Here is a 27,508-nt window from a genome sequence, read left to right as displayed (position 1 = left end):
TGATTGGCCGAATTGCCCAAGAGAGATATAGGACCCTTTGATATGAATGGTTCATAAAATCAGACTGGGGTTTATTAAACCCAACAAATGTACTGCTTTCAATACATGACCATGACCTTGACCTCTTAGAAATAAGAGCATTTGGAATAGGTCTGTCTTGAATCTGATGCCTATTTTTCAATTTGTGGCAATCAGAAATAGCGTGTCCTTTCCTCTTGCAATAGGTACACGTAGGAAGAGACAAAGATCGTTTGGTTAAGCTTATTTGAAGCTTGATTTTTAAAAGTTGTACCAGTTTGAGATTAAGAAGGGCTTGTATTAGGCTGAAATACTTTTCTACCAGAAGACTGCTGAGTGGAAGTTTTATTCATAAATGGAACTTATGAGTTAAAGAATACTCATCAGGAGCACGAGCAGTATTTTACGAGGTTTCGATCTTATGCTCGTCAAGATAAGTTTTAATGTCACTATGGACACAGTTCTTGAACTCTTCAAGTAATACAAGTTGTTTGAGACTTCATAATCTTGTTCAACTTTCTTGGCTAAGCACCATCTATCAAATAACTGCTCTTTTTCTCTAGCAAATTCGACATGAGTTTGTCCATCCCCTTTCTTATAGTTTCTGAATTTTTGCCGATAAGCTTCGGGGACTAATTCATAACCCCTTAAGATGCATTCCTAACCGTACCACAGTCACCACTTTGGTGAACTGACAGTGAGCGGTAAATACCACTAGCTTTACCAATAAGTACACATTGCAATAAATTGAGTCCAGTGCTCCATTGTCTATTTCAAATTTTCAGCAACTTTTCAAAATAAGGAACATGTTTGTCTACATCATTTTCTCTGAAAGGGGGCACTAACCTAATATTCTTTGAAACATCGAAACTTAAATTTGTATTTGAAGTGGGAACGTGCTTTTCACTTGCTAGCTCCATTTCTATTATTCTAAATTGATATTCCCTCTCTTTCTTCCGTTTGCATTTGTTCTTTTTCAAATTGCATTGTCTTTCTTTTTTTCTCACAATTGTATTTGTTTTTCTTTCTCTCTTTCCTTTGTCTGTCTGTCTGTCTCTCCTCCTTCTCAGATTGTAACTGCATTTATTTGTCTTGTAACTGCGCTTGTCTTTCTTTTTCTTCCTTATTTAATTGCATTTGTTTGTCTTATTTTTCTAATAACATTTGTTCTCTCGCTTTCTCCAATTGCAACTACAACTGCATTTGTTTTTCTTCTTTATCTTTCTGAGGTTACGGCTTCCTCAACTCCAATTCCATCTTGTATTTTAATTCTAATTCCTTTACTTTTATGTCAGAGTCTGATACAGACTTACTGATCAAAATCAAAGCACTTTTATCCAAAACATTCTTTTCTACCAAGTACTGGACCACAATATTTTTATTTCTTGCTTCGTTAAGGAAGCCTTTACTTCAGAAAGATCATATTTTCTGGCAAGTTGAAGTAATTCATCTTTTTTGAAAAGGTCTAATTGGTCCTGGTAAAGGACTTGAAAGAAAGATATCCATTTTTGATGACATTTTAGAAAAAGCTTGTAGATTTCACTAAAGATTTCAAAACTAAGGAAATTCAAATATCAAGAAACGAAATTATCTGAAATATTTTAGCCAAAATTCAAATATTCTATGTCACGTGTTTAGGATCTAAAAAAACAGTCACAAAAGGAAGAGTGAAAACAACAAGGTTTGAAAAATATAACAAATAATTTTTCCCTGGAAAAAAAACAGTATAAAAATGCACAAAAAAGAACTTACTGTTTTAAGAATCAAATCCCCAAATAATCCGAGAATAATCCACGAATTCAATTTTAGAATTCCTACTAATGAAATGTTCTAATGAATTTAAGATCGAGTCCCGACGATACATCCAAAATGGAATGTGATGACGTATACTGTATCCTTTTTATTACGGATGTGTATACAGTTCTTTGTTGATTCACAAACAATATTCCGGTGTTTGAATTTCCGAATAAAATGTAAAAAGAAATTTCTTTGTCCAAGAATTCTGCATGAGTACTCAAATATTTCCAGGAAAAAGAATTAATCTTTTAGAATCCAAATAATTTGAATGAAAATTAAAATTTTGCGTCAGACTGGTCCAGAACATTTTAGAAGGTATTCACATGTCGAAGAGCACGTATTTCAGTACAGCCTTGATTTCACTATTATCATTCACACATTAAAATGAATTTAAATAATGAAGTTGTTTCCTGATTCTCAATCAAGGCCAGGAACATGGTCAGCAACAGATACAAAGTTCGGTCTTTACGAATAAACAGTCAAATCAAACTAATTTCTGGAAAATACCACGTTCCTAGTAAACAAAATTAAATTACTTTAACATGTAATGAAATTAAAATAAAAGGATTTTAAAAGTGATAAACATTTAAATTAATTCAAATATAAATTAAATCAAATATACATATTATATATGACAGTCGCGTGATCATAGAGAATAGATGAGAAGAGTGATTTCTGATATAGAATTAATTAATTGGATTTCCTATACTTACAGTTTTTTATTTTAATGATAAAAAGGCTGTTAATAAAAAGATATGTTGGGTGGCATGACATTTTTTTGTTAAAGTCGCTAGTCTTCGGTCAAGTGACAACGGAATTCATTTTTGAAACCCACGTAAAAAGATGGTGTTCATTAACTTCCGGGTAGGCAATACCCTTACGTGAAAAACAGGTTACCAACGGTAACAGAAAATTACAATTTGTTTGTTTTAAATTTTTGGACAAAATGAACCTAAAGGTGTAATCCAATACAATCAGGATTGAATGTTGCGCGCTGTTATGTCACAATGAAAGCTAGGCATGTTGATAAACAAATTCGTACTACCCTCGATTGTCACTATTCCACTCGACGCGCTCTTATTTTGACCCAAGTTTAGTACATGGCCACCATTGTGAAAGTCCATAGCGATTGATAATTTTCGTCTGGACATTTCTTGGTGACAGTTAAGGTGCAGAGCATTCAATAATCAGGATTGATTAGACTTTGGTTAAAGAAAATCAATGTTAAATTTTAAAAGAATAATTTATACTTAACTTAAAATGAGTAAATGCGCATACATGACCCATATGACTTGTACTATAGGCAGGTAAAAGCTTTGTATCTTTCCCTCTTAAAAAAATATAGTTAAAATTAAAGTGAAACTCAACACCAAGTTCTTAAAGGGCAGAGCCCGTCAGAAATATAAATGCTGAAAATCGATCACTTCGCTTGTAACTACTGCAACGAAGACGCACAAATCAGCACTGAATTTAATGTAAAATTTACATCTTTGTGGGAGAGGTAAGAGCAAGGAAATAACCATTTCCTCAGTAGAATATGTCAGACCTTTGCATGTAATCTGCCATTGCCAGTTGATGATGGGAATTACCTTTACACCCAGGTGTGAAAATTCATACAACACCCGAAATTCATGTTTCGTTTGATTTGGGGTTTGTTCACCTGTATTATTTACATCCTGGATTACACAAACTAGTGTAGCTTCACGCCAAGTAGGACTGAAAATTTATACAATACATGCTTGATGTGAAAGATGAGATACAGGAAGATATAATGATTGCATACAGCTAAAATATGTTGCTCCCAGTCTGTGATGGTTTGGACGCGTCACAAGAAATATTTTATAATCACAATGAAGCACTCATGTGCATATATAAAAAAACAAACAAACCAAAAAAAAAAAACAAACAAAACAAAAAAAACTATAACAAGGTTTGTATTGTGAAGGGCCCAGCCATATGATTTTCGTATTATGGGAGGGAGATGGGATTTAAAAAAAATATCCTGCTCTGAAATAGCGTGAAAATATATTCTGTATCTGATTTATAAAAAAATGTAAAGGAACCTATTATATCAAATATATTACATTTAACAATTCAAAGAATTAATATCCTTCTGCCTATTCTGTCCTAATATACTCCTCCTTACACCTCTAGTAATACCATCTACAAACAGGTATACACCATACATCAACATGTATACATCTTATTCATTTATTAATCTTCATAAATTAAGAAGTACTTTCAAAATTGCCCACAAAATAATCTAACTCTTCATTACCATATATACCCAGACCAATACAAATTTTGTCATAAGAATTACTCTCAAAATTGCCCCTTTTTTGAGTATATCTTAATACCACCTCATTTATTATAACGATAGAAAATAATACAAGCTCTATTTATATAAATTAAGAATTACTTTCGAAATTGTGTGTGTGTGTGTGTGTGGAGGGTGATGCGAACAGTACCGGTGACACCATTATTGGGGGTGACACCAAAATGACCGTCAATAAAAAATAATAAAAAAATTGTGCAGGAAGGAGGTCTATGGGGGTGACACCACGAGTTATCGCACATGACTGTCTATAAAATGTTTGAAATTTTGTGCAGGAAGGGGGGTAGGTCCATGGGGGTGACACCATGAGTTACCGTTAATGACTATCTATAAAATGTTTTAATTTTGCACAGGAACCGGGTCCATATGGGTGACACTACGAGTTACCGCGCTGGGTGACACCAATCCTAGTGACGCCACTGTATGGGAGGTGTGGGAGGAAGGTTGACAATTGACATAAAAACTGTTCACTGTAGCAAAGTATGAGCACCACTAAAGAACGTTGCCCCCGCATGCCTTTGAACCCCCACGCCGCCGCTGAGTATGCATCATTTTTTAACAGTACAACGGCAGTCTAACTAACTGCTGCGTAACTTTCGGTACAGATTATACGCTACACATTTTAGCTCAGGAAATTACCTGTACGAGAAAGATTAGCAAATTTTTCATTCAGATATTGAGCTGAATAATCACCTCAGTAAGGTAAAGAGGAATATCACATTATTTATGAACGTTTCGTCTATATGTTATGTACTTCGAATTCTTTACAGGCTATTAATTGGATTTCTTGTAGCTAGCCGTGCGCGCAGTGTGATAGCAGAGGACAGTGGCTATGGGAGAGGCAATGAGTATCGCCTTGTGGTTTTAGCGTAGAGGTAGAGTTAAGGCGTGTGTAACATTTGCTTACAGCGCCTGGTGAAGGAAGGGAGTGTGTTCTTAATTATTCTACAGCACTAACCAGCAAGACGTTAAATGATACCCACAACACGCCTACTGAGGCTTGCTAGCGGGGTATGTAAAATTATTTGAAAGTGATATATACTTGTGTTCAAAGAATCACTAATGCAAATTATGCAGGAAATATTGGAGAATGACGAGGCAACCCATTTCTTAATTGTGGGGCAAGAGGGAATGTGTAATACTGTACCTGTTCCTGAATGTAACTGGTGTGAACCATTTTGAAGACTAAAATGGGATTTCTTTCGAGAAGATCCATTCATACCTATTTGGATTTATTTTGGATATTTTTCATTGTTTCTCTCTGCCTCCAGTGGGGTAAGTATTTATTTTGTCATATGTGTTTTACAAATTATTGACAGGACCGTGTATATAATACAATTATTCACCACCAAACTGTCTGTCTGTCTGTATGTTTGTTTATCATATTCCCTCATAAGTGCCGGTGAATAAACTAAAGCAACCAATGCCACAAAGTCTGTTAAAGACATTACTGAAACATGATATGGTTGCTTTTAAATGCAGCTAACTATTTGACTTCACGAAATTGTGAAGAAAAAAAAAACGTTACACAGCTTGCAATATTATCAAGAAAGCAGCTGAGGGTTGTACCCTGAACATCAAATGTAAATGTATTTTAAAAAAAGGTGCGGATACTGTGTCTGTCTTCGCCATTTCTGTTTGTGTGTGTGTGTGTGTGTGTGTGTGTGAGAGAGAGAGAGAGAGAGAGAGAGATTTCAAAAGTTCATTTTGCGTTTTCATGTCGCAGGTAAATATTTTCTTTAGTAGTTTAAATTGCCCACCACAGTATACTTACAGGGCCGGATTAAGGCCTCTATGGGCCCTGGGCACAGCCAACATAGGGGCTTCAGCTATCCTGCCTTGTACGATATGGTTTTAGTACTATTATCAACACTGCCTGTGAAATTAGACGGTAATATACCACAGGTGCTCGACGCGAGCTTGATGTTAAGAAAAAAAAAACCAATCATCTAAAGGAAAAAATCATACAGAGTGACAAAAATACCTTAGGTTACCCCCATGACCCGTTCTGACATAGGACCCTCTCTATCATAATATATAAGAGAGAAGGTACGGAACTTCCAAATACTTCGCTCCACCCATGACCCTCGATTTCCTTCTGCTATTTCCGTCTTTAAAGGCACACGACCATACTATATGGCTTGTTTTACTTCTGAGATATTTTTCTATCCATCAAGCCATCATTGACTTTTCTGCGTTGTACCAAACTGAAGTTACGGGCTCCGAAACGTGCGATTTTTGCGAAGTTTTTCATTGTGGACACTTCCGTGCTCATGTGAAAACCGGTGACAAGAGCGATATGGACAATGTTTTCAACTCTATGGTACATCCCTATTACAGAACAGCGGTATATGCAAAAGTAAGTTTTTTTACTTACCATTAACTCGATTCAACTTTAGGAATCCTGTTCCATGCAAGAATTAGACATTGTCTTATTCACTGCACAAAATAGGTAAACTATGCGGCACACGCGTCAACGCCGAAATGTGATTGGCTCAAAAGGTTATACTTATTATCATAGAAGCACGGAAGTGTCCACAATGAAAAACTTAGCGAAAATCGCAAGTTTCGGAGCCCGTGAGCCTCGGGGCCCTGTCTGTGAAATCAGACGATAATATACGGGGCCCTTGAGAATAAACGGTTTTCATTTCAAGCTACATTTCGCGCAGCGTAATAAATTTGGTACCGATGTTTAGCTCAGGCATTCAACTGTGTATGCTTATCCAAAGTTTGGTTTTCTATCCTATCTTTAAGGAATGCCAGACCATTTTCCCGCGCTACTGCTCGACATGGCCGTGATCGCGCCGGCTTAATATGTAAGTGAGATCCCGCTGACTGGAATACTGTCCTCTCGTTGGTTAAAAGAAAATGGCGTTCTGCATTTATTTATAACTTATTTTCAGTTGGCCAATGAGAAGATAGTATTCCATTCTGCGCGTTGTTCTTGTAGTGTCAATTTAATGTCAGCAATTAACCTTTTTTACGTAATGCATTTCACATAAGGGTTTGTATCTTCTGAACGATGACTTGTATATATGCGCTTACAAGTTTAGACGAACTGCAAACATAGATCCAGACCTGCCGTCACATTATGCGCCGGCAGATTAAGATTTATCTTGTATTTTTTTCTGCTGATTACTCCTAACCAACCATATGCACCCAGATCTGCTTGCCCATTATTCGACCTCAGATCGGGGTCTCTGCATTTTGCAGTTGGATTCGACTTGCAATGGAGTACAACAATATTTCCAGTAGCGACTATTCTTGTACGTTTTGATATTATCAACCACATGCGTATTCATGAATTATGCTGGTGAACTTCGTACGATAATGATCCTTTACTCTGGAATGTTGTTCCTGTGTCTGCCAATTATCAGTTAATTATGGTATGACGGGAACAATGAGAAAACTAGCTAATCCAGATAAAATAGGCAATCAGTACATATTGCAACATCGACTTTAAGAAGTCGAGTAGGAAGTGATCTAAGGGGTGTCCCATACTGGAGTATTTTAAATAAGGTGACGAATCAAAGGTGATGTCTATATAGTAGATTTCACCCACGGTGTTCTCAGAAGTCGATTATTGCCAAACTTTGTGTCCATCCTTTCGCATTTTATCTTGCTTTCTTAAATATATTTCACTTCCTGTATGGAATTTTCCACATTATACTGAATTCTCGACACAGCTGCGGACATAAGGACGGATAATCAAAAAAGAGAGGGGTTTGTTTCAATCATGTATATTGACGCTGTAAGGAATTAAGATCTTTTTTCTGCACCAAATGTTGGATGGGTGAATTACAGAAATTTGCTATGTAAAGAAGAAAACTTCGAATCTTTGTACTGCTTGTACCGATTTAATTTAGTGAGTTCTGTTATATGCTAATTTTATTCATAGACATCGAGTAACTGTAAGCATCTTTTGCATCATCAGTGGTAACATGGCCGTATTTCCCCAACTTTAAGTTACCTTGCAGCTTATCGGTCACCATTGGTGTTCTCAGTGTTCTCAGAACCAAGATTTTGCTCTCCTATTCGTCTTCTTGAGTCTTCTTCTGCTTCATAAGTTATACCAGTACAATTTTGTGTGTAGGTTTGGTAATCGTAAAATAGAGTCTCACCTCAAGTTTGAAGCTTGTGTCGAACATAAAGATAATGTACTCTGATTCCAGTTGTAGGTGATTATTAACAAATCAACATGGGTCAGATTAATTTTTGATATATCTAAGAATTTGAAGATACCTATCATACCTGTTTAGAAGTAGGGATTAAATGTTTGCTTGAAAATGTTTGTGGGGAAGTTCGTCTGGATGCACCATTTTTTTTCTTCAGTAAAATAGTGTCATGCGGCATCATTGAGCATATATGCATATCTTTTTTGCTCTCAATAAAATAAGAAATCGTGCTGACTAAACCGCTAACATGGTGGCCATGGTAGCCATCTTGTAAACGGTTGTCACTAGTCTTCTTTAAGGGATGCTGATCCGTGATGTGACACATAAGTTTCACTCAAACACTTCTCTTAGAGCGTAGTTAGTCCTAAATGAAAATGATGCTCACGTAATATGCCTAATTCTCAAAATGTGAAGAAGAAGAAAAATTAAAGCTAATTCTCCAGAAAGGGAATTCATACCAGCATAAAAGTACTTCTTTCTTGCAGCATCTGCTTATTCTTATTTTAAAAAGCTGTTGCTACAAGCTCAGAAATTACTGCCGTGATAACACAAAATCTTTATATGCTTGCTTATAAACAAATGGACGTACCCAAATGGGTGTTTCCCTTGACAAAATACAAATGTCGCAGTATCTGGCCGTTCAGATGAAAATATGTTATGGTAACCATCTGGAAAACGTTAATACTACTCTTTTTGTATGAAGGAAGGTGTTGGTGTTTTCATTCAAACATATATTGCAGTATTTTTGGCCCCGGATGGCCAAATGGTCTTAAGGTCTCGCTTTTACCTGTCACTGCCATCTCACCTCTGTCAGAGTGGGTTCTAGTCTCAGGCTCAGCCAATGTAGGTTTGTGAGAAAGCTTGCCAGTATTTAAGTTGTACTGATCGCCAACGTATCCACACTTTTGTGAACGAGTTTTAAAACGAGATGTAGTTGACCTTGGATTTAAGTCAAACGTTATTGCTTGCAATTTTTGTACTTTGAGCTTATGAACGCATAGACTTGTACAGATACAAATGAATTTGATTTGACTTTGTATAAAGTTGCATTCCAGTGAACAGGTTGATTGTTAAACCCAGACAGTACGTTATGACCATGACTTAAGTTTTAAGCTAGACTGGTTGGGAAGCACGATCACAAACACGTATAAATGGATTTTTATCATTGACCCAGTCTGTGCATGCATATAAGAATAACTTCATTGGTTCCAAAATTATTACAGATTTAGACAAACTTAGAATGAGATTGTGACAAGTTCAGAGATCTTGCAAACTTCACAGGTTCTGGTGTTTTAAAAACCGATCACTTCTACTTAAGCATTTACTTACCTCCGAAAATAAAGAGCTTTACAACGTGCAAAAAAAAACCCCAACAAAACACGCACCTCTAAAAATGAAGATTTGACAACGGAACTGGTTCAATAAACATCAGCAATTTTACGCTTTGCAAAAAACACACATTAACACACTTGTTTTGAAAGAATTGTGCTTAGTTTAGATTGACTTCCAAGAAATGTATTAGACTGACTTCAGTAAATCATGAAAAATAACAAAGTAATGAGTCCACGTATTTGGAACAAATCTGTTCCTCTTAACATGCAGACCTGACTTCAGAGTTGGTCGGCGTAGGGATTGGATAGTAAATCGCCAGATAGCAGAGTTGGTCGGCGTAGGGATTGGATAGTAAATCGCCATATAGCAGAGTTGGTCGGCGTAGGGATTGGATAGTAAATCGCCAGATAGCAGAGTTGCTTAATTAGCGATTATGGCACAGGGTGGACATCATGCTCAATGTCAAATTACATGATAAAAAATATTGCATTCCACTTATAATCATCTCGTTTGCATGGTAATTCAAACATAACAACATGGTTTGTTACAACGTTTGTATTTTCGAATTTCTCAGGATTATCAGAGATGGTTTCAAATATCAGCAGTTGAAAAGAAGAAATTACATTGGATTCTTTGAAAATCTTTTCGGCCTGTACAGCGTCAGTCTCTTAAAGGGACTTTTTTACATTTGAACATTAACCCATCTCGATGACCCTTCGCATCTCAGACAACACTTACGATTAATAATAAAGATTTTAATAACAAAGCTCATTAAGCTTTCATTTGTAGTCAGTGCCGGTTTCACTTTATTGATATTTAAGTTTCAAATTGTTCCCCGCCATAAATTGTTATTTGTTGTTTCAGTTGTAGATGAATCTTGATATATTTTACTTCATTATAACACAATACTAATCTCTCATTATCTTTTTTATTAAAAAATAAGGAAGATATTAGTAAGAAGCCACTTATCTTTTTTGTAGAATTTTCCGTAGAATTTGTTTAAAATGAAGCAAAGATAAAGCGTTTGAAACCGTCTCTTCTGTTTGCTTTGGAGGTTCTCCGAATGTCGTCTGTAACAGTAAATGTTATGTAAGCATGGCAAGTGGGTCAGGTTGTCATATCTTGAAAATCGACATGCAGCATAATTATCCAGAACTCGTACAAGTTATGTCCATACCAGAGCTCGTACAAGTTATGTCCAAGTTTAGTAACTTTTGAGAACTTCATAAATTCAGATCCATTTTTGTGTGTCTGAGAAGCTGAAAATTATGATGACCTAAATGAAGTTTGATTTCAGCGCAAATGTCTGCTTCAGTTCAAAATATGAAGGGCCCCGGCTGGCCGTGTGGTCTAAGGCGATCTCACCTCTGCCTGTATGGGGTTCGAGTCTCGGCTCGGTCGACGTGGGCATGTGAGAAAACTTGTCAGTAGCTTCCCGTGGGTTCATCTTCCACCAGATATATTGGCCACTATGTATAGCCTGTCATGTGCTAAAACAAATGGCGTTATATCCACAAGACCACAAACAAAATGAGAGAGCGAGCGAAAGTTTATTACTGCCATAGCATACATAAATGAGTTGGATGCTTCTTGACGATGCATTAAATTCAATAAGGACAATTACATTACTAGTCGAAAAACGTGGTTTTATTGTGTAGTCACCTGGTAATGAATGTTGTGATTAGCGTTGGAAATAATTGTTTTTGGGAGTTTTTGTAAAGTTGTCTCCCCACCATACGTTTGAGTGCCGTTAAAGTCTTTGTCGATTTCATTACTAGTGTCATTTCAGATATAAAGTTTTAATTTTTTGACATTGAATTATTATTCGAATTTCAAATATAAATCGTGTGTGTGTGTGTGTGTGTGTGACAGTTAAAATATCGTCATTTTTTATATGCGCATTTTGTTCCATTAGGTTCTTTCTTCTTGTTTACATTATGAAGTTAAAGGCATTTATCACAAAACGTGATACGTATAAATCCAAGATATATACTGTTCACCACGAACATAATTGAATTGGTTAATATGTTATTTACGGCACGCAAAAGACGAGATTAATAAGAATGCCAGCTTTTCATGGATCAGAATTTGTTTACTGTTAAGTACATGTTATTTACCTTGGGTTAATAAATACTAGTACTTTGATAGAACCGGTACTAGTTGAGTATGCGTAACTTGTAGCGTCTTGTGCCGTTTTAGAACTTTCGTGAGTAACCTGGATCACGTCACAGAACTGCCACACCTGGTGGCAAACGATATGGAACAATGAAGAGCAAACATAAAATCTCAGAATAAAAACAAATGAACTAAAATGGACAACACTGCACACATCCATCACAAAAATTCAGATGTTTTTGGCTTTATTCAGCTAAATTGTTCAAACAAAGTTTCAGTATTACTGCACCCATACTTATTTACCAATGATCGGTAACGTGACCATTTCATGTAAGCAAGAAAGCATCGAATAAAAAACAGCAGTTTCGTAGATTCACATTATTGGAAGTGCAAAATATTTGAGTAAGACAGCATGTTCTATCATATTAACTTTCCCATCCAAACACACTCTTGGAATAAATAAAATTACAAAAATTTGGAATTAATTAGCACGTCGATGTTGTGTAATTTTCTGTGCATATGTGAAAACTGTACTTTTAAACAGTGCACACTTTGCTGGAAGGTTGCATGTGTATGTATAGGGTTTAGCGGCATTTCATAATCCGTGCTATATTGTGCCAAGTAAAAATAAGCAGTAGAAAGTTGGCAAAGCGAAGAGTAAAACTAGTTTCACTACACCGCTGATGTCGGTTGGAGGATTTACGTCGTTTTTGAAGTTGCATAAAGTTTGCCAAATTCTTTAAAAAAGAAGTTGAAATATATTTCTCTCCTGTTGGAATCGATTCGTTAAACTTTGCATAACAGTCTCGCTGGTTCATGAGTATATTTTACAAACAGTGGATTGAAGATCTTGTGAAATACTTCAAATTCAATTAATACATTAGGCGTAGCTTTAAATGCGTGAGAGAATACAAGGTCAAAGTTTGTGACGGAAATAGTCTACTCACTACTTGCACAAAACTTGCAAGGTCTCGTATGTTTCACAAATAGGAGAAAACGCTTATTGTGGCTTTAGTTGTACTGAAGGGCAAATCAACAAATAAATGGTTGTAATTTGTCTGGATCTAACAAAGCTTGGGATAGGAAAAACATCTGATACCCCACTCCAATACTGTTTCCATTTAATATGCAAACGAGGGCTTTTAACGTCAAATATCAAAGGAACCGCAGGAATTTTAGTGCTTTCAGCTGCAAGAGAGGCTTATTCATAGTATATATTTTGTAAATGTCAGTACTCTACTATTTTCATAATTGGCAGAAAAGACAAAAGCACCATTTTTTGTGCAAACGATAAAAATACATTAGGGGTAATTTTTTTAATCGTTAGAATAACTTGCTTTGAAAATGACAGGTAAAAGTTGTATTTTTGCAATATTTACAATATTATTTATTCCATGACTTTTTGTAAACTACTTTACTGTTTCAGTATGTTAATATAATAATAAAACATTCTTATACATGACACATTGAAAAATGGATATTTCTTTCTCCAAAGATTTAGAACAGTTTTCCATTTTAATTTTATAAATCTGAGATCATATTTGAGATTGATTAAAAAACATAAATAAAAATATATCAAGCTTGAGAAATCAGATTTTCATTTTATATGAATTTAATTCAAATATAAAAATATAATGTAGAATGGTAGTTGTAGAAGGTATAGGATTCTTTCGTTTGAACAACAGCTAAATACATCCTCTAATTTGGGTATATATAGTACTAATATTAGTACCCTTACTCGTACCTCGTGGACAGGGTACTAACATGAGCATATACGTGTTAATGGAGCAAGCCGGGTGTGATTCACACCCGGCGTTCCTTTAGCCTAATAATAAAACTTTAAACACATTCCTTGCATGTAAGCCAATAAATTGAGTAGTCCTCTTATTTAATACCGGAAGTATCGAAAATCATTGTAGAAATAGTTGTAAAATCTCGTTTACCTTTTACAGCCGATATTTTCGTTTAGATCGTCCACCATATTATTTCAAATAATGATTACTTCCGTTCTCAGCCTTGTTTGTTTGTGTGCCATATAAGGACATTGGCGCCTTTTTTGGAAATGTAAACAAATCGTAGTAAAATTTTGGCGCCGTTTTGGGTCAGAAATTCTGCGCATTAAAAGTAAATACGGTTTACCGGCAACTTTGAAATTCCACCAAGAAGCGATTATTCGCACTTAATTGATAATTGTATAGCGTAGAAAATCCAAAATATGGTCTGGCAAGACTTTCGTAGAAAAGGGGTCACGGCGAGAGTCTCGCGTTATCTGTCATGGCAGACAGGGTAAGGTTAGAGTAACCATGCCAATTTATTTTATTGCATAAGGGCTTAATAAATTCAAAATAAGCCAAATTTCTTCCATAGTATGATTATACTTATGTATTTGATTTCTACACTGTTTGTTTTTCTGACTTTAGTGACGAATTTTTTTGCTCCACTACATGATATGGGATCAGTTCGTAGCCTCAACCACAACAAATCAAGTTGAGGCTACGACATCGTAGCTAGGGTATATACACCTGGGATTTCTCGCCCATGCGACGGAGAAATCTAGCTGTTTTGCTAACCTTACTCTTCTTGTCTCAGTCTAGTCATCTCAGACCAGTCGTCTCGGTCAAGGTGTCCACGCGCTCAGAACTACTTTTAAAAAATAAACCCTTTTTGTATTCTGCTGTGCCCGACGTAGTTGTTCTAAAATCAACAACAACAACAACAAATATATAACAAAAACATAGTAACTTAAGGTCAATCCATCTTTGAGAACACACCATACAAAAATATTTCGAGAGAGGCAAAAACGCAGACGCACACGATATCGAGCCTTTTGGTATTGTGCTAGTTCGTTCCACACAGCATGGGCAATTTTATGCGGCCCTAGCTCAGTACATTTTCAGGTCAGCGTCATTAAATAAATGTAGCTAAAGCTTCATAACTAGTTTTAAATACTCGTGTGAAACAAATTATATACTGTTAGCTACATTTAATGACGCTGACCTGAAAATTGACTGTGCTACAATAGATATGATAAAATTCTCAATGCTGTGTGAAATGAACTATGACAGAAAACACTGATCCATGTACATAGACTATAGACCTATACACTTTGTAGCCTCGCAACTCTCTTAACAATTACAGAAAACTTAGTAACAGCCAGAAATGTGTTTCGTCAAACATGCTTTACTCTAATTGTAGCATGATGTCTCACCCAGTCACATTATCTTGACACCATGCCAACCAGTCCTAACACTAATCTCTTAATGCTGAGCGCCGAGCGAGGCAGCTGTTAGTACCATTTTTGTAAGTATTTGGTATGACTCGGCCGGGTATCGAACCCACGACCTCCCGCATCCGAGGCGGACGCTTTAACAACTAGGCCTCCGGACCCATTACTAGTGATTGGGGCGACAAAATTTTATTGCTGGAATCATCACTGAATAAACGCATTAAAATATGAAGAGAATTATATCAACAGGATCACATATAGTTTACACTCTTTGGTTTTTCCACTTGTTATGTTCAGATTTTCTTTCAAGCTTTTGTAAATGGAATTTCGTGGAATTGTAGATGTGAAGTTGCAGCTGAGGTACATCTGGCTATTTTAATGTCTTACTCGTCAAAAATAGAGTTGCTAATGGGGAAGCGTTGCTAATGGGGAAGATTTGCTGATGGGGAAGCTCACATGATAACCACCACTTTTGTAACACGCGTCCGTCGGAGTGGCCAGTTAACGTTACAATACTGATCATAACAACCCAGTTATTATGGCATGTGCCATAACCAAATTCCCATTTGCACATGACATGCACGTTTTGCTGCAGTAGTTTTAAAGGCGTTATAATTTGAGCACAAACACCATCCTCAGGAAGTGTTCAAAATCTTGGAAAAGAGGTTACACTGACCCGTGTTTAATGTGTGAAACGTGTTCATGATAAGTTACATTATCGGTGTAATTTTAATAGCAATAAGAGGTATTAGCATGATTTGATGTGGAACAAAGGATTTTTAGTTTTTTCCTGAGCTATAGTCGACGGAAAAGTGCTCTCAAGAGACGCACAGGGGTCAATAAAAGGAGACGATGGACAACACATTTTCAATTTTGTTACATCCGTGTTATCTTGGACGATATTTCACTTACAAATGAAACATTGTTTATGGATTCATCTCTTGTTTAGATATTCAGCTATGAAAAATGTTGGTCACTATGAACTAATTTTCACGCTTAAATGATGCTTATTGTTTGTCACAGTCTGTTTATCCCTATTGCATCTAGACTTGATGAACAGCAATGACCTAAACTTCCTATTTCGTCGCATCTTCATGAATTGTATATTGCACTAATAGTTCATTCCTTCACATGGTGGCTGAGTTATTCGGTTAGGATCGCCTCCAGTTGTTAACGCGTTCGAATCCTCTCAAAACCAGTCTGAGTCGGCTATCATCGTGTCTCCCTATGCAGTGCATTTCATATGCTTCTGCATCAGTCTTTCTCACCAGTCCTTAAAATCAGTCCTGCACACCAGTCATCAGCGTCAGTCCTCACCATCAGTCCTCCATACCAGTCCGTATATCTCGAAATGTTGCCATGTTGCCGAAGGAATTCAATTTTTCGAGTAATTTCCTTTCTTTCTTTAGATTCTTATCTCGCTTTTAATGAAGTGCCTTGATATTTAGATACAGTCATTCCGTACATAATTATGTATATTCGTTTGTAGTGTCCTTTAACTGTGAGTATATATTGCGCCAACATTTCCAAAATTGTGATCGCAGCCGGGAGTGATTTTGCCTAATTCCAAATAACTCTTGACTGGTATGCCTCACATATCAGAGAATCAACACATGTGATCAGTGGCTCACGTTGCAACACATGTAAGTTTAGAGTCCCTTGTTGTTGCCGTTGGGTCCTTTTCTCACTGTGTGATTCCCGGGGGTCTTTCCGTACTCCGAAAAACTTAGTTCCTTGGTAATAGCATAGAAGCTCTTGACATTCCCATCTTGTACGCATATATACACTTATTTAACATGACAATCGAAATGCTACATGCAGCCGAAAGCAGACATTGACTCCAAAGTTCACCCATACTCTAACCGTCTTCAAAAGTATGTAATGTTCAGAATCTATCGGATTTTTAATATCTGATTCAGATTTAAATTACATATTTGCATATCTCATTGTTAGCCTGGTGAAAACAAAATGAAATAATTTTATTAAATAGTTTGGTGTATGATAATGTATTTCGCATGTTTGTTCAGAAATGAATAAGACCTCTACTCTTGTTGACTGATCCACTTAGCATTTAACGAATTCATTGATTTGTGTCCGACTATAATCACTTGCTAAACGTCATTATTCATCCGACAGAGAAAAGTATATAGATTGATGATGGTCAGATAGTACTTGTTTTCATAATATGTGTACTAAAGAAAAAATACTGAATGATAGATCTTGTCAGGAATAATGTACAAATGTTGTATTCCGCATCATTTGTTTCTGCCAAAAGCTTAAGGGAGTGTGTTGTTGATAGTGCGCACATGTCGGTGGTTCTGCCTCGCTCTCCAGGCGTCGTGTATATTCTAAAATGCATCGAATTAACTTGAATCCATACGTTCGTGGTGTGTCGTCGATCATCATTCGATATCTTCATAAAGTTCTAATGAATCACTTGACCAATGTCCATCGAAAGTGACAGAGACCATCGTGGCATAATGGCCTCAGTAATGTGTACACACGTTGTTCAGCTACTAACAAATATGACAGCCTCTATAAAAAAAAAAAAATTATAAAAAAAAACAGATTTGAAAAACCCAACACACTTTATATTATAACCGCTCAACATATATTTACCAAATTTAAGAGAAAGAATGCCGATCCGCAGTCTAATATGGCCGTTGTTACTAAAAAAAGCACCCACCCCACCCCCATTGAAAGCTCATTCGACAAAACAATTCTTAGAGTGTGCTGATATTTGCATGAAGGTATCCGGTGTGAAGGAAGTAGTTTGAAGAAATCAGGGCCCCATATATAAGAACACCAACTGAGTTAAATAGCTAATACTAGAGATTCTTTGATGCGCTACATCGTTTTCGAAAAGGGTTGCATATAACACCGGCGAAACGTTTCGAATCAAACGCCTGCATGTTGAAAAATACCTTAGAGCTAAAGCAAGTGTTTGTGTCGAATTTTGCAATGGGTATTTTGTATGAACGACGTAGTGCACCATAGGAACGAATGTAGTACCAGACCAGATTTTGTTTTCTTTCAATATTTTATTCTCTGGGCGGCTGTATTTTTTTTCTCTGAACATTTCGACCATTTCTTTGATACAACCGAGATTTACATTAAACTAATGCCCAACCGCGTTGACCCAAATGCCAGTGATGTGGGATTGTTTGATTGTTAAATTCAGTACAGGTGATGCTGATCCACCATCAGATATTTCTGAGGATGCTAAAAGTATCAAAACTTTAATACAAAGTATTCTCATTAGCGGGCAGAATATTTTAAACTTGACGGAAGCATCATATTACCCAACCTTGTCGGCCATCTGCTGATGCATCCGGATACTAGACAGATGCCAGCTAGGTGAACGATCTCAGTATCACTTGGGCCTCCTGCTTTCAGTGTTCATTTTAACGTCTTTTGTTTTGTTTTCTTAATTACAAATTATAGTTCTTCATTTTATATATATATATATATATATATATATATATATATATATATATATATATATAAGTGCGCTTTCCTTTCCAAATGCACATAAAATCAATTAACATTCAGTCGTATGGCTTGTGGAAAAATCAGTTGTCATTCATTTGTTGTGGTAGGAATTCATCTATCACCGCCACTCAATAAAATAAAAAATAATAAAGCAATTGTGAAACTATTTACACAGACGTTCTGCCGCAGATCAGATCGAGCATCTCCCCCGGCTATTTATTCAAAGCTCCTGTCTAAAACCTGTTTGATTAGATCAAATTTGATTTATTGGTGTCTCTCAATTAAGGGCCCAAATTTTCTGTCATACACCATAGCAGTTAATGAGACAATGACCCGTTTAAAACGGAGAGCAGAATGTGAACTGCCCCGAAAAACATCGATCTGATAAAGGAAACATAAAACGTAACAGAATAGACCAGATTTTTTTATTTTATTTGTTTTGTTTTTATTGATTTGTTTTTAAATAATCTATTTAAGGAGAGTCTTTGAGTTTGGTTGCAGTAACAAAATAGAGTGTAAATAAATATTTTCTTGACGAGTTTTTGTTTGTAATTGGTGGGTTGGTGTTTTTTCTGCAGTATGTACAATTTTCTGCTTTTGTCGAATAGTTTACTTATAGATTCATTGAGTTTAGTTACACTAACAAAAGCAGTATATAATTCTATATCTTGTTGACGTTTTTTGTTTGGTAATTGTACATTTTTTGTTTCAGGGATCCGTAGATCTCGAAAGCAACGTAGTTGGTCATGTTTACTTTGTCTCAAATATTTGATGCATTTGGTGTGTGTGTGTCTGTGTGTGTGTGTGTGTGTGTGTGTGTGTGATTTCGATTTTTAACGTAGCTTTAACAATTTTTCAGTCATATCGCTACGATGTCTGCAGTGTGGCAGTTTATAGTGATGTCTAGCACTGAGGCATCATGCCGCAAACATGTAGCATGATGTCCCACCCAGTCACATTATCCTGACACAAGGCCGACCAGTCCTAACATGAACCACTTAAGACTGAGCGCCAAGCAAGGTAGCTGTTATTACCATTTTTGTAAGTCTTTGGTATGAATCGGCCGGGGATCAAACTCACGACCTCCCGCATCCGAGGCGGACACTGTAACTAACCACTATCTAACCACTAGGCTACCGAAGTGGTTTGATGGTTTGATGCATTTGGAAAGATTGTTATATATATATATATATATATATATATATATATATATATATATATATATATATATATATATATAGCGACATAGTTTGTATTCGTACTTGATTTATCATATGTATATCAAAAATAGTGAAGAAAAAGAGGGGATTGTAAACAGATCAAACAAAACAACAGGATCACTGTACTCATTACTCAACAGCAGCAGTTTATGTACTTGAGAAATAGACTCAACTCCATATGTTCAAGTTTCAAACAAAATCAGGTATCTTTCTAACGGTGATGAAAAATAGAATCACCATTCTCTCAGCCCGACTTTTTCCTATGTATTTATATATATAAATGAATGGGAGAGAACAAGGAGGGATCTATCTATCATTTAATTCGAAATAACGCAATACAAAACTTCTCCTCATTGCGCGACCTCAAGCGTGGATCAAAATGCATTCCTCATTTGTGTTTTCCTTATTCCTAATATAGATATTACCTACTTAATATTTGAAATCATCGTTCTCGAATTATAAAATAGCTATCCAAGATTATTTTTTTATTCTTCAAATTTCACGCTTCATTGGCTGGTATTCACGGGAAATATTAACTGATTCTTATTGTCAGTGAACCATTGCGCCCAACAATGCATTTCCAACGAATCATTGCCATGTTAATTACCGAGCTAAGAATTTTTAATACCCATGTTAAAATTGTGCGAGTCTGGTTTTAATAAATTAAAAACATTAAAAAATTGGTACAGCAAAGCAGGAAGAGAGAAGCCTAGCGCGATAATTTTCTAAAAGTATTGCAACGACGAGTATTAAAATTTGAAAACAAGCATCAGAATTCATGTTTTATAGAAACTTAATTTAAAAATGATATGAGCCTTGGCACACGATACTCATTCTTTATAAAGAAGACTTCGATTCGATTGTTTCCCGCCATAAAATGGATGTGACTGAGCTTTTAACTTGTCAGACTCGACCAGAAGATCGAATCCTGCCCAGATCAGTTTGGGGAACCGCCGTGGTGAGTCTCTTGGCAAGGTGTCTTTTTTATTCCAGCTAGTTGCTTTTGCACCAAATAACCTTTCATGTCTTGATGTACTATAAAACGCCAATAAGTCATTCAGTTAAAAGATCATTGTTTTTTATCAGTACAGGTTATAAATAATGGTGACTTGAAGTCAAAATTATTTTTATCATATGCAAAATTTACTTACAAAACACATCTTAAATTGCCTTGGAAAATTTACAACAAAGCATAATTACTTGAAAACAGTAAAGCAACAAGACTGGCTATTGGCGTTTGTGAAACTGATTAACACATTTTCCACATTATATACCGGCTTACCTTAATTTTAAAACCAGTGCGATAAGAGGAAACAGATACTGTTTTTCTTGTCCCTACCGCATTCATTTTTATTTATTTTCTTTTGTTGATGCAAATACGGAAATAAAAAGCTTCCCTGGCAAAGTTAAACTGTTTGTAAAATGAATTTTATTCGATACAAATTTAGTCCGAACGGGGGTTTTGTGGGACTAAATCTACCAGGATTGTTTTACCGTTTGCACATTATGTTTCGATGGAACTGACTCAGTGTGTGTAGCTACTGGTCAGGTACCCTGTCATGCATTACCTATGTACTACGTACCCCTCATTACTACTTACGTACTCCATTTTCTACTATAATCAGAAGACTGTAATTCAAAATTATTTACTCTTGAAACCCATGCTTGATTTATCACAGTCAAATATACATGAAAACAGTTGACGCATTATGTACATTGGACGAATGTTAAACTCAATATTCAGTTTTATGGCTTACTCCATACCTGATTGAGAACGTGTTGGGAATGTACTTCGTGTATTTTTGAGATTACGTGGCTTTATCTCGCGTGACTTCTCCTTTGCCGTTTCAAATGGCGACATGATATACACACACACACACGTGCACGCACGCACGCACGCACACACACACACAGATATATATATATATATATATATATATATATATATATATATATATATATATATATATATATATATATATATATATATATATATATATATGGAAAATAAGGCTAATAAGTATGTTGGTGGCCGTGAGATATTTTGTATAATTTAAAACGTTTGTGCCTTAGAAACGGAGTGTAAAATATTGTGTATTTGGTTCTCGCATCCGATTAAAATAATCACTCTTTAGACTTTGAAAAAGTTTTAAACAGATGTTTGTTTTCGTGGAAACTGTTAGATATACAAGTGTGACATTTTACTGGTCACTGAAACGTAATTAGTGATTTTAAAATAAACGGTTTTGTGAGTGATTATAGTTTTGTTAAAGAAAACATCGAAAAAGAGGAGCGTGAGATGTAGGGGTGGGGTGGCGGCGGGAATTTCGGTTTATTACAAATCATTGTTGCGTGGAATAGTGTCCATTATTACAAAAAAAATCAAACTATGGTTATTTATAGTTAAAGTTGATGAAAGTATATTTTATAAAATGTACTTCTTCCGTATTACGGAAAGATTGGGCTGTACGTATGTATGGCGATAATAATCAACTGGAATTACTGCAGAACTGTATTGTGAAATATGGCAGATTTTACATAATATCTTTCTGGCCGATTTAAACGCTGGAACTGGAAACTATCATGATACTTCTGAATTAAACAAGTGCCCGGATGCTCAGTTTAACATGTTCCTAACAGAGTACACAAAAACGCTGTTGTAGATAAATGGATGTCAGTGTTACATGCTTCGTTGTGGCAAGTGGGTGGTTACGTCCCAGCGATAGAAGTAGGTGAATACACTTTCTGCTCCACCAATGAGTAGATTACACTAGAAATATTTCCATTTATCAAGATTTCATGTGAATAGATGCGTTTATGCTTTACTCTTCGTTTATTTTCTTATGAAGCATCAGTGCTCTCAAATATATAATCGGTCAAAATAAGTAATGGTAATACATTAATATTGGGAGTACCTGCATACCACGGCAGTAGATTTAGTGATAAAACAATATGGAGTCAGCAGCGTAGTTACCTGTATGTACGAAGATCCAGAAAGAACGAAGAAAAATATATATAACGAAATATGAGACATTTATATATATATATATATATATATATATATATATATATATATATATATATATATATATATATATATATATATATATATATCTTTGCCAGGAGCTAAGCGTACTCAAGTACTCGTGTGAGTATTCATTGATACCCATACTTCCCTTCTTTACATTTGTTTTAATCTCCTGCTCACACATACCGAGTATTTTAGCCACACATACCGAGTATTTTAGCCACGTCACTCTGTGGGATGGTGACAAAAAGACCTGTTTGTATCAGGCTTGCATGATATATAGGAATAAGTGAGTGACCTAAATTCACGTGTCGACCTTTGCATACATCCCTGTTGTTGTTGTTGTTGTTGTTGTTGTTGTTGTAAGGTTTAACGTCATTTTTCAACATGCATGGCGGCCTGTATAAATAGTGGAGGAAGAACCCAGGAAAACACCAGAAAGAACCACCGACCCACGAGAAGCTACTGGCAAGCTTTCTCACATACTAACATTGGCCGAATCCACGAGACTCGAACCCAGGCAGACAGAGGTGATCAGTAACGGTTAGCGCTTTAGACCACTCGGAGCCCCCTAGCCCTGATGAAATAAAAATGTTGTTTTCGAACTTCCGTTCTTCTGAAAGACACTGTCTGTATAATCCCTTCAAAACAAACAAAAAGTTGACGCCTGCTTACATGTCAATTATGCGAAAACATGAACTGAGTATAATTTACCTAACAAAGAACTTGTTCTGAATAAAGCTTCAAAATGTAACGAAATTCTATAACAAGAACAGGTATAACACATCTAAAATTGCGAAGAAAAATCACAGGTTTAAAGAGGATATGAAATTAATCAAAATGGCTAAATATTGATTAGCTAGTCTTTTGGAGGAATATTGATAAATACAATCAAAATAAAAGTAAGCCATCTAGAGAATTATGTGCAAATGACTTTTCTTTTTAGCAGTTTTAAAACATTTGTCATTCCCATGAGCAATATCATTATAACTGTTGGAGATTTCTTTTACTGATTTTGGTTACTTCTTCTGTATCCCCCACAACCTTACCCCGAGGGAATTGCATATATGCCGCGATAAATACCGGTGGTCGACAAATCACGAGGTTCGAAGTTCACTGTCACGGTAAAGTCCGTTTATACATGACATCATATTTCAAATACTTTTTCAACTACCTTAGTTGGAAGGCCACATAAAGCTCACTGAGAATAGGAACAGTAGAGCAACCATGTGTGTTCTCTACTACCATGATCTCGCAGCACAACCACATGGGCCAGAGAGAGCACCAAATGCACGACCATACAGGTCGCAGAAAGTCCCCGGAGACCACCCCGAAAACCCCATAGTAGTAGTCGAAAGGTTTTCTAGCTGGAGAAGCGACATTGAAATTATATTGAAATTGAAAACATTTATACTACCACACTACTCCGACGAAAGAACAACACACATTCCAACAAAGGTCAACCGCCGTAGACATATGTATCTGGTCTGTGGGAGAGTACACTGAAATGCACCAACTACTGAAAAACGTCTACTACGACAACCTCGCGCCGGATCTCGCAGACTATGAGGACTCCTCGACGAGCCTTGAACCGAAATACTAACCTGTATCCAATATTTACGTCCACGATTTCTGAAGACCGAAGATCGACACCTCAAGGCATCAGATTCCGTGGTACTGCATCCCTGAGCTGGCAAAAGATCCTCCTTGACTCTCATTGTTGCACTTGTTAATGTTCGCTACGTTGTTTAGAACATTTCTTGCACACCAGCATACTCCATCTGGCACAAATGTTTGTTGTAGATCTTGACGTGGCAAAACAGCCATGTTGGCAGCTTTTTGAGATAAGAGAGATAGGCATGCACCATGGAGTCGCTGTCGAGACAACTGTAGTAGGCCTGTGTAGCGTAATAACACAGAAACCAATACCATCGGCACCGCGAGATGCTAAAAAGTCGGGAAGCAGACGGAAAAGCTCGTTGGTTGGCATGTTGGCTGTATCGAGCTTGCAGACCAGGGTCGACAGACCTCAAGTACGTGCGGATACTTCTGGAGAAGAATTGCAGTTGTGAAGCGGTCTATTGGTTGTTGTTGTTGAGTTTAATTATAGTGGCGTGCGCACAATTGTGCATGTGCCACTTTTTTCTGACTGCACCGCAGTCTGCTAGTTGTTCCTGGGGAAGGGGATGGTGCCACCTCCCCCAGGCTTTTATGGATTCCAGGAACCCTGATAGTTTGTCCTCAATCTGTGGCTCCATAAAGGTCCCTACAATTGAATGGTTGGCTGTCATTAGTGGGAAGGAGAGCTCGGGAACGGTCCTGCTTGCTTTACATCGCTGGTTTCTTGTTGCATTTGCCTGGTGTTTCTTGCGATTTTTTTTTTGTAATTTTTTTTTCGATATTGTTTTTCTTCTTCAAAATGTTCTAAAAGGAGGGGGGATGTTCTATGCTGTTTATAGAGGATCTTAGTAGAAATCATGTATGAAGAGAGATTTTCAAGGTTATTATGGTATTACTAGTCGAGGTGTTTAGGGTGTGTTTCCTACGTTATGTTATTTGTAAGTTTTTAGATATTACCTCTTTAAGTTATTTATTAATTAATGTTTTTAGAGATTGAATGTTATTTATGCTTTATTTAGCAAGAGACCGGAGTCCTAGCCGATTACACGGTTCGTTAAGGACATTTAGGACCGGAATCCTAGCTGATTACTCGGTTCGTTAAGGACATCTAGGATATCCGATTTTGCGGTTTCCTTAGTTTTTTTTAATAGGTGCTTCTTAAGTGAATTATTTATTAATACTTTTATAAAATTGAATGATATGTTATGGGTTTTATGTGGTGGCTTCTAAATTTATTTAGCTAGTTACTGGGTCTTTTGGTTTTGTGGGGATAGTAATTCTATTTTGTTCCTAAGTCCTGCTGAGTCTATGAATTGATTTATATTTTTATATGCTGATTGTTTATTTTTATTAAAGTCCATAAGTAACTCTGGGTATGTGTGTGGTGATCCAATCTCTTTTTGGTTTTTGATAAATATTTTCCGAGCGGGTTGATATTTTAGGCATATATTGAATACGTGGTGTAGATATTCGGTGGTGTGGCAGTTAAAGCAGTTAATGGTTGCTGGTTTGGGTCCTATAAACCTTCCAAAACTGCTTGCTAGTTTAGTTTCTCCAGTTATTATCCTGTTTATGGTTTTCTGTTCTAAATAGGTACCCTTAGGTAGCTGTATGTTCCTATCTACGTTTTTTTTGGGTTTCATGCTGCTTTTTACCTTTTGTGGAGGAGTTTCAAAAATCTTGCCATGTTTGCTCTATATATGTTTGTGCAAAGCTTATTGCTTCTGTAGAGCTATAGTTAAGCTTGATAGAGTTTTGATCTCCTAGTTTGGTTTTTGCAACTTTGTCTGCTGTTTCGTTGCCAGAGATTCCAATGTGCGACGGTATCCACATGAGCTCGACTAATTGATGTGCTGTGGTGATATCGTCGATTAATTGGCATGCTCTGTCGAGGAATTGTTCCCTAGAGTGTGTATTGCGATTTTGGATCGATTTGATAACGCTTAGGGAATCGCTTATAATGACTGCTTTAGGTATTTGGTTGTCTTTGATCCATTGTAATGATTCAAGTATAGCCCAGAATTCAGTGGTGTAAATGGAGCAATAGTCAGGTAATCTGGATCCCGTTTGTATATTGAATTCAGGGATGACTATTCCTGCTGCTGTTCTTGGTGGGTTGTTTGTTTTTGATCCATCGGTATATATTTTAACGTAGTCCGGGTATTTTTGGTTGATTTCGTTTACCAGTACAGGTTTTAGTAAGTTTTCTTGTCCTTCTTTATTGCCTAATTTGGTAGCTTCAGTGTTAATCCTTGGTGGTTTTTGTAACCATGGTGATTTGTTCTGGTCTGTATTGTTTGTTACCTGTTTTTTTAGTAGAGGTATTTTTTCTCTTAGTTCAAGGATTACTTTGCCACTTGGTGTGATGGGTATGATTTTGGGTTTGAAGACAACTTTACACTTATTTATAACTATTTTGGTGGGATGGTTGTCTGGGTGGGTATCTAATCGAATGGAGTATTGGAGGAGCAGTTCTTGCTTACGTAATTTTAAGGGTAGTTCTCCTGTTAGTGTTTGTAGTTCTTCTAATGATGTTGAGGGGAGTGTTGCTGTGCATAATAGTAAGGCTTTTCTCTGGATAGTGTCAAGTTTTTGTAGTACAGGTTGCTGAGCCGAGTTATATGCTTGGCAACCGTAATCCAGTTTTGATCTAATTAGGCTTTTATATATCGTGAGGAGGGTTTCCTGGTTGGATTCCCAGTCAGTCCCTGTGATGTTCCTGAGTAAATTGAGATCTTTGTTACAATTCTGGGTGAGTTGTTCAATGTGCTGTTTCCATGTGAGGTGGTTGTCAAAGAACATTCCTAGGAATTTTACTTCTGTTACGTATTTGATTAATTGATTTTGTATATAGAAGTTTGGAAAGACTAGGTTGTTATTTCGTTTGGGGGTAAATATGATTGCCACAGTTTTTTCATGAGATATTTTGAAACCCCATTTGTCGGCCCATCTCCCTATGTTGTCTAGGCTCTGCTGGATTTCTTTAACTACTGTGTTATTGGCAGGATTTCCATTCCTCCATATGCCACTATCATCTGCAAATTGTGACAAGTTTATTTTTGTGGAGGCTGCATTGAGGTCAAGGTCGTTTACCATTAGGTTAAATAGTAAGGGACTTATTACACTGCCTTGCGGTGTTCCATTTTCAAG

At 36.4% G+C, this 27,508-nt stretch overlaps 1 protein-coding gene across 2 annotated transcripts in view; it reads left to right on the top strand.

The window, feature by feature from the left end:
* The first annotated feature begins 4,766 nt into the window (after nucleotides 1-4,766).
* LOC149801576 (neurotrimin-like) overlaps nucleotides 4,767-27,508 on the top strand; it is a 133,782-nt gene continuing 111,040 nt past the window's right edge. Inside the window, exon 1 of one of the 2 annotated variants that reach the window (XM_089955805.1) lies at nucleotides 4,767-5,425. In XM_089955805.1, the coding sequence (XP_089811931.1) occupies nucleotides 5,341-5,425 (85 nt within the window). In that variant the 5' untranslated portion in view covers nucleotides 4,767-5,340. The remainder of the gene's footprint in view (nucleotides 5,426-27,508) is intronic. The other variant, XM_089955806.1, reaches the window with a different exon arrangement.

This window comes from Sinohyriopsis cumingii, chromosome 4, assembly GCF_028554795.1.
Source record: "Sinohyriopsis cumingii isolate HCF-2022 chromosome 4, ASM2855479v2, whole genome shotgun sequence".
Taxonomy (NCBI): domain Eukaryota; kingdom Metazoa; phylum Mollusca; class Bivalvia; order Unionida; family Unionidae; genus Sinohyriopsis; species Sinohyriopsis cumingii.
This window is presented reverse-complemented; position numbering and strand designations above follow the sequence as displayed.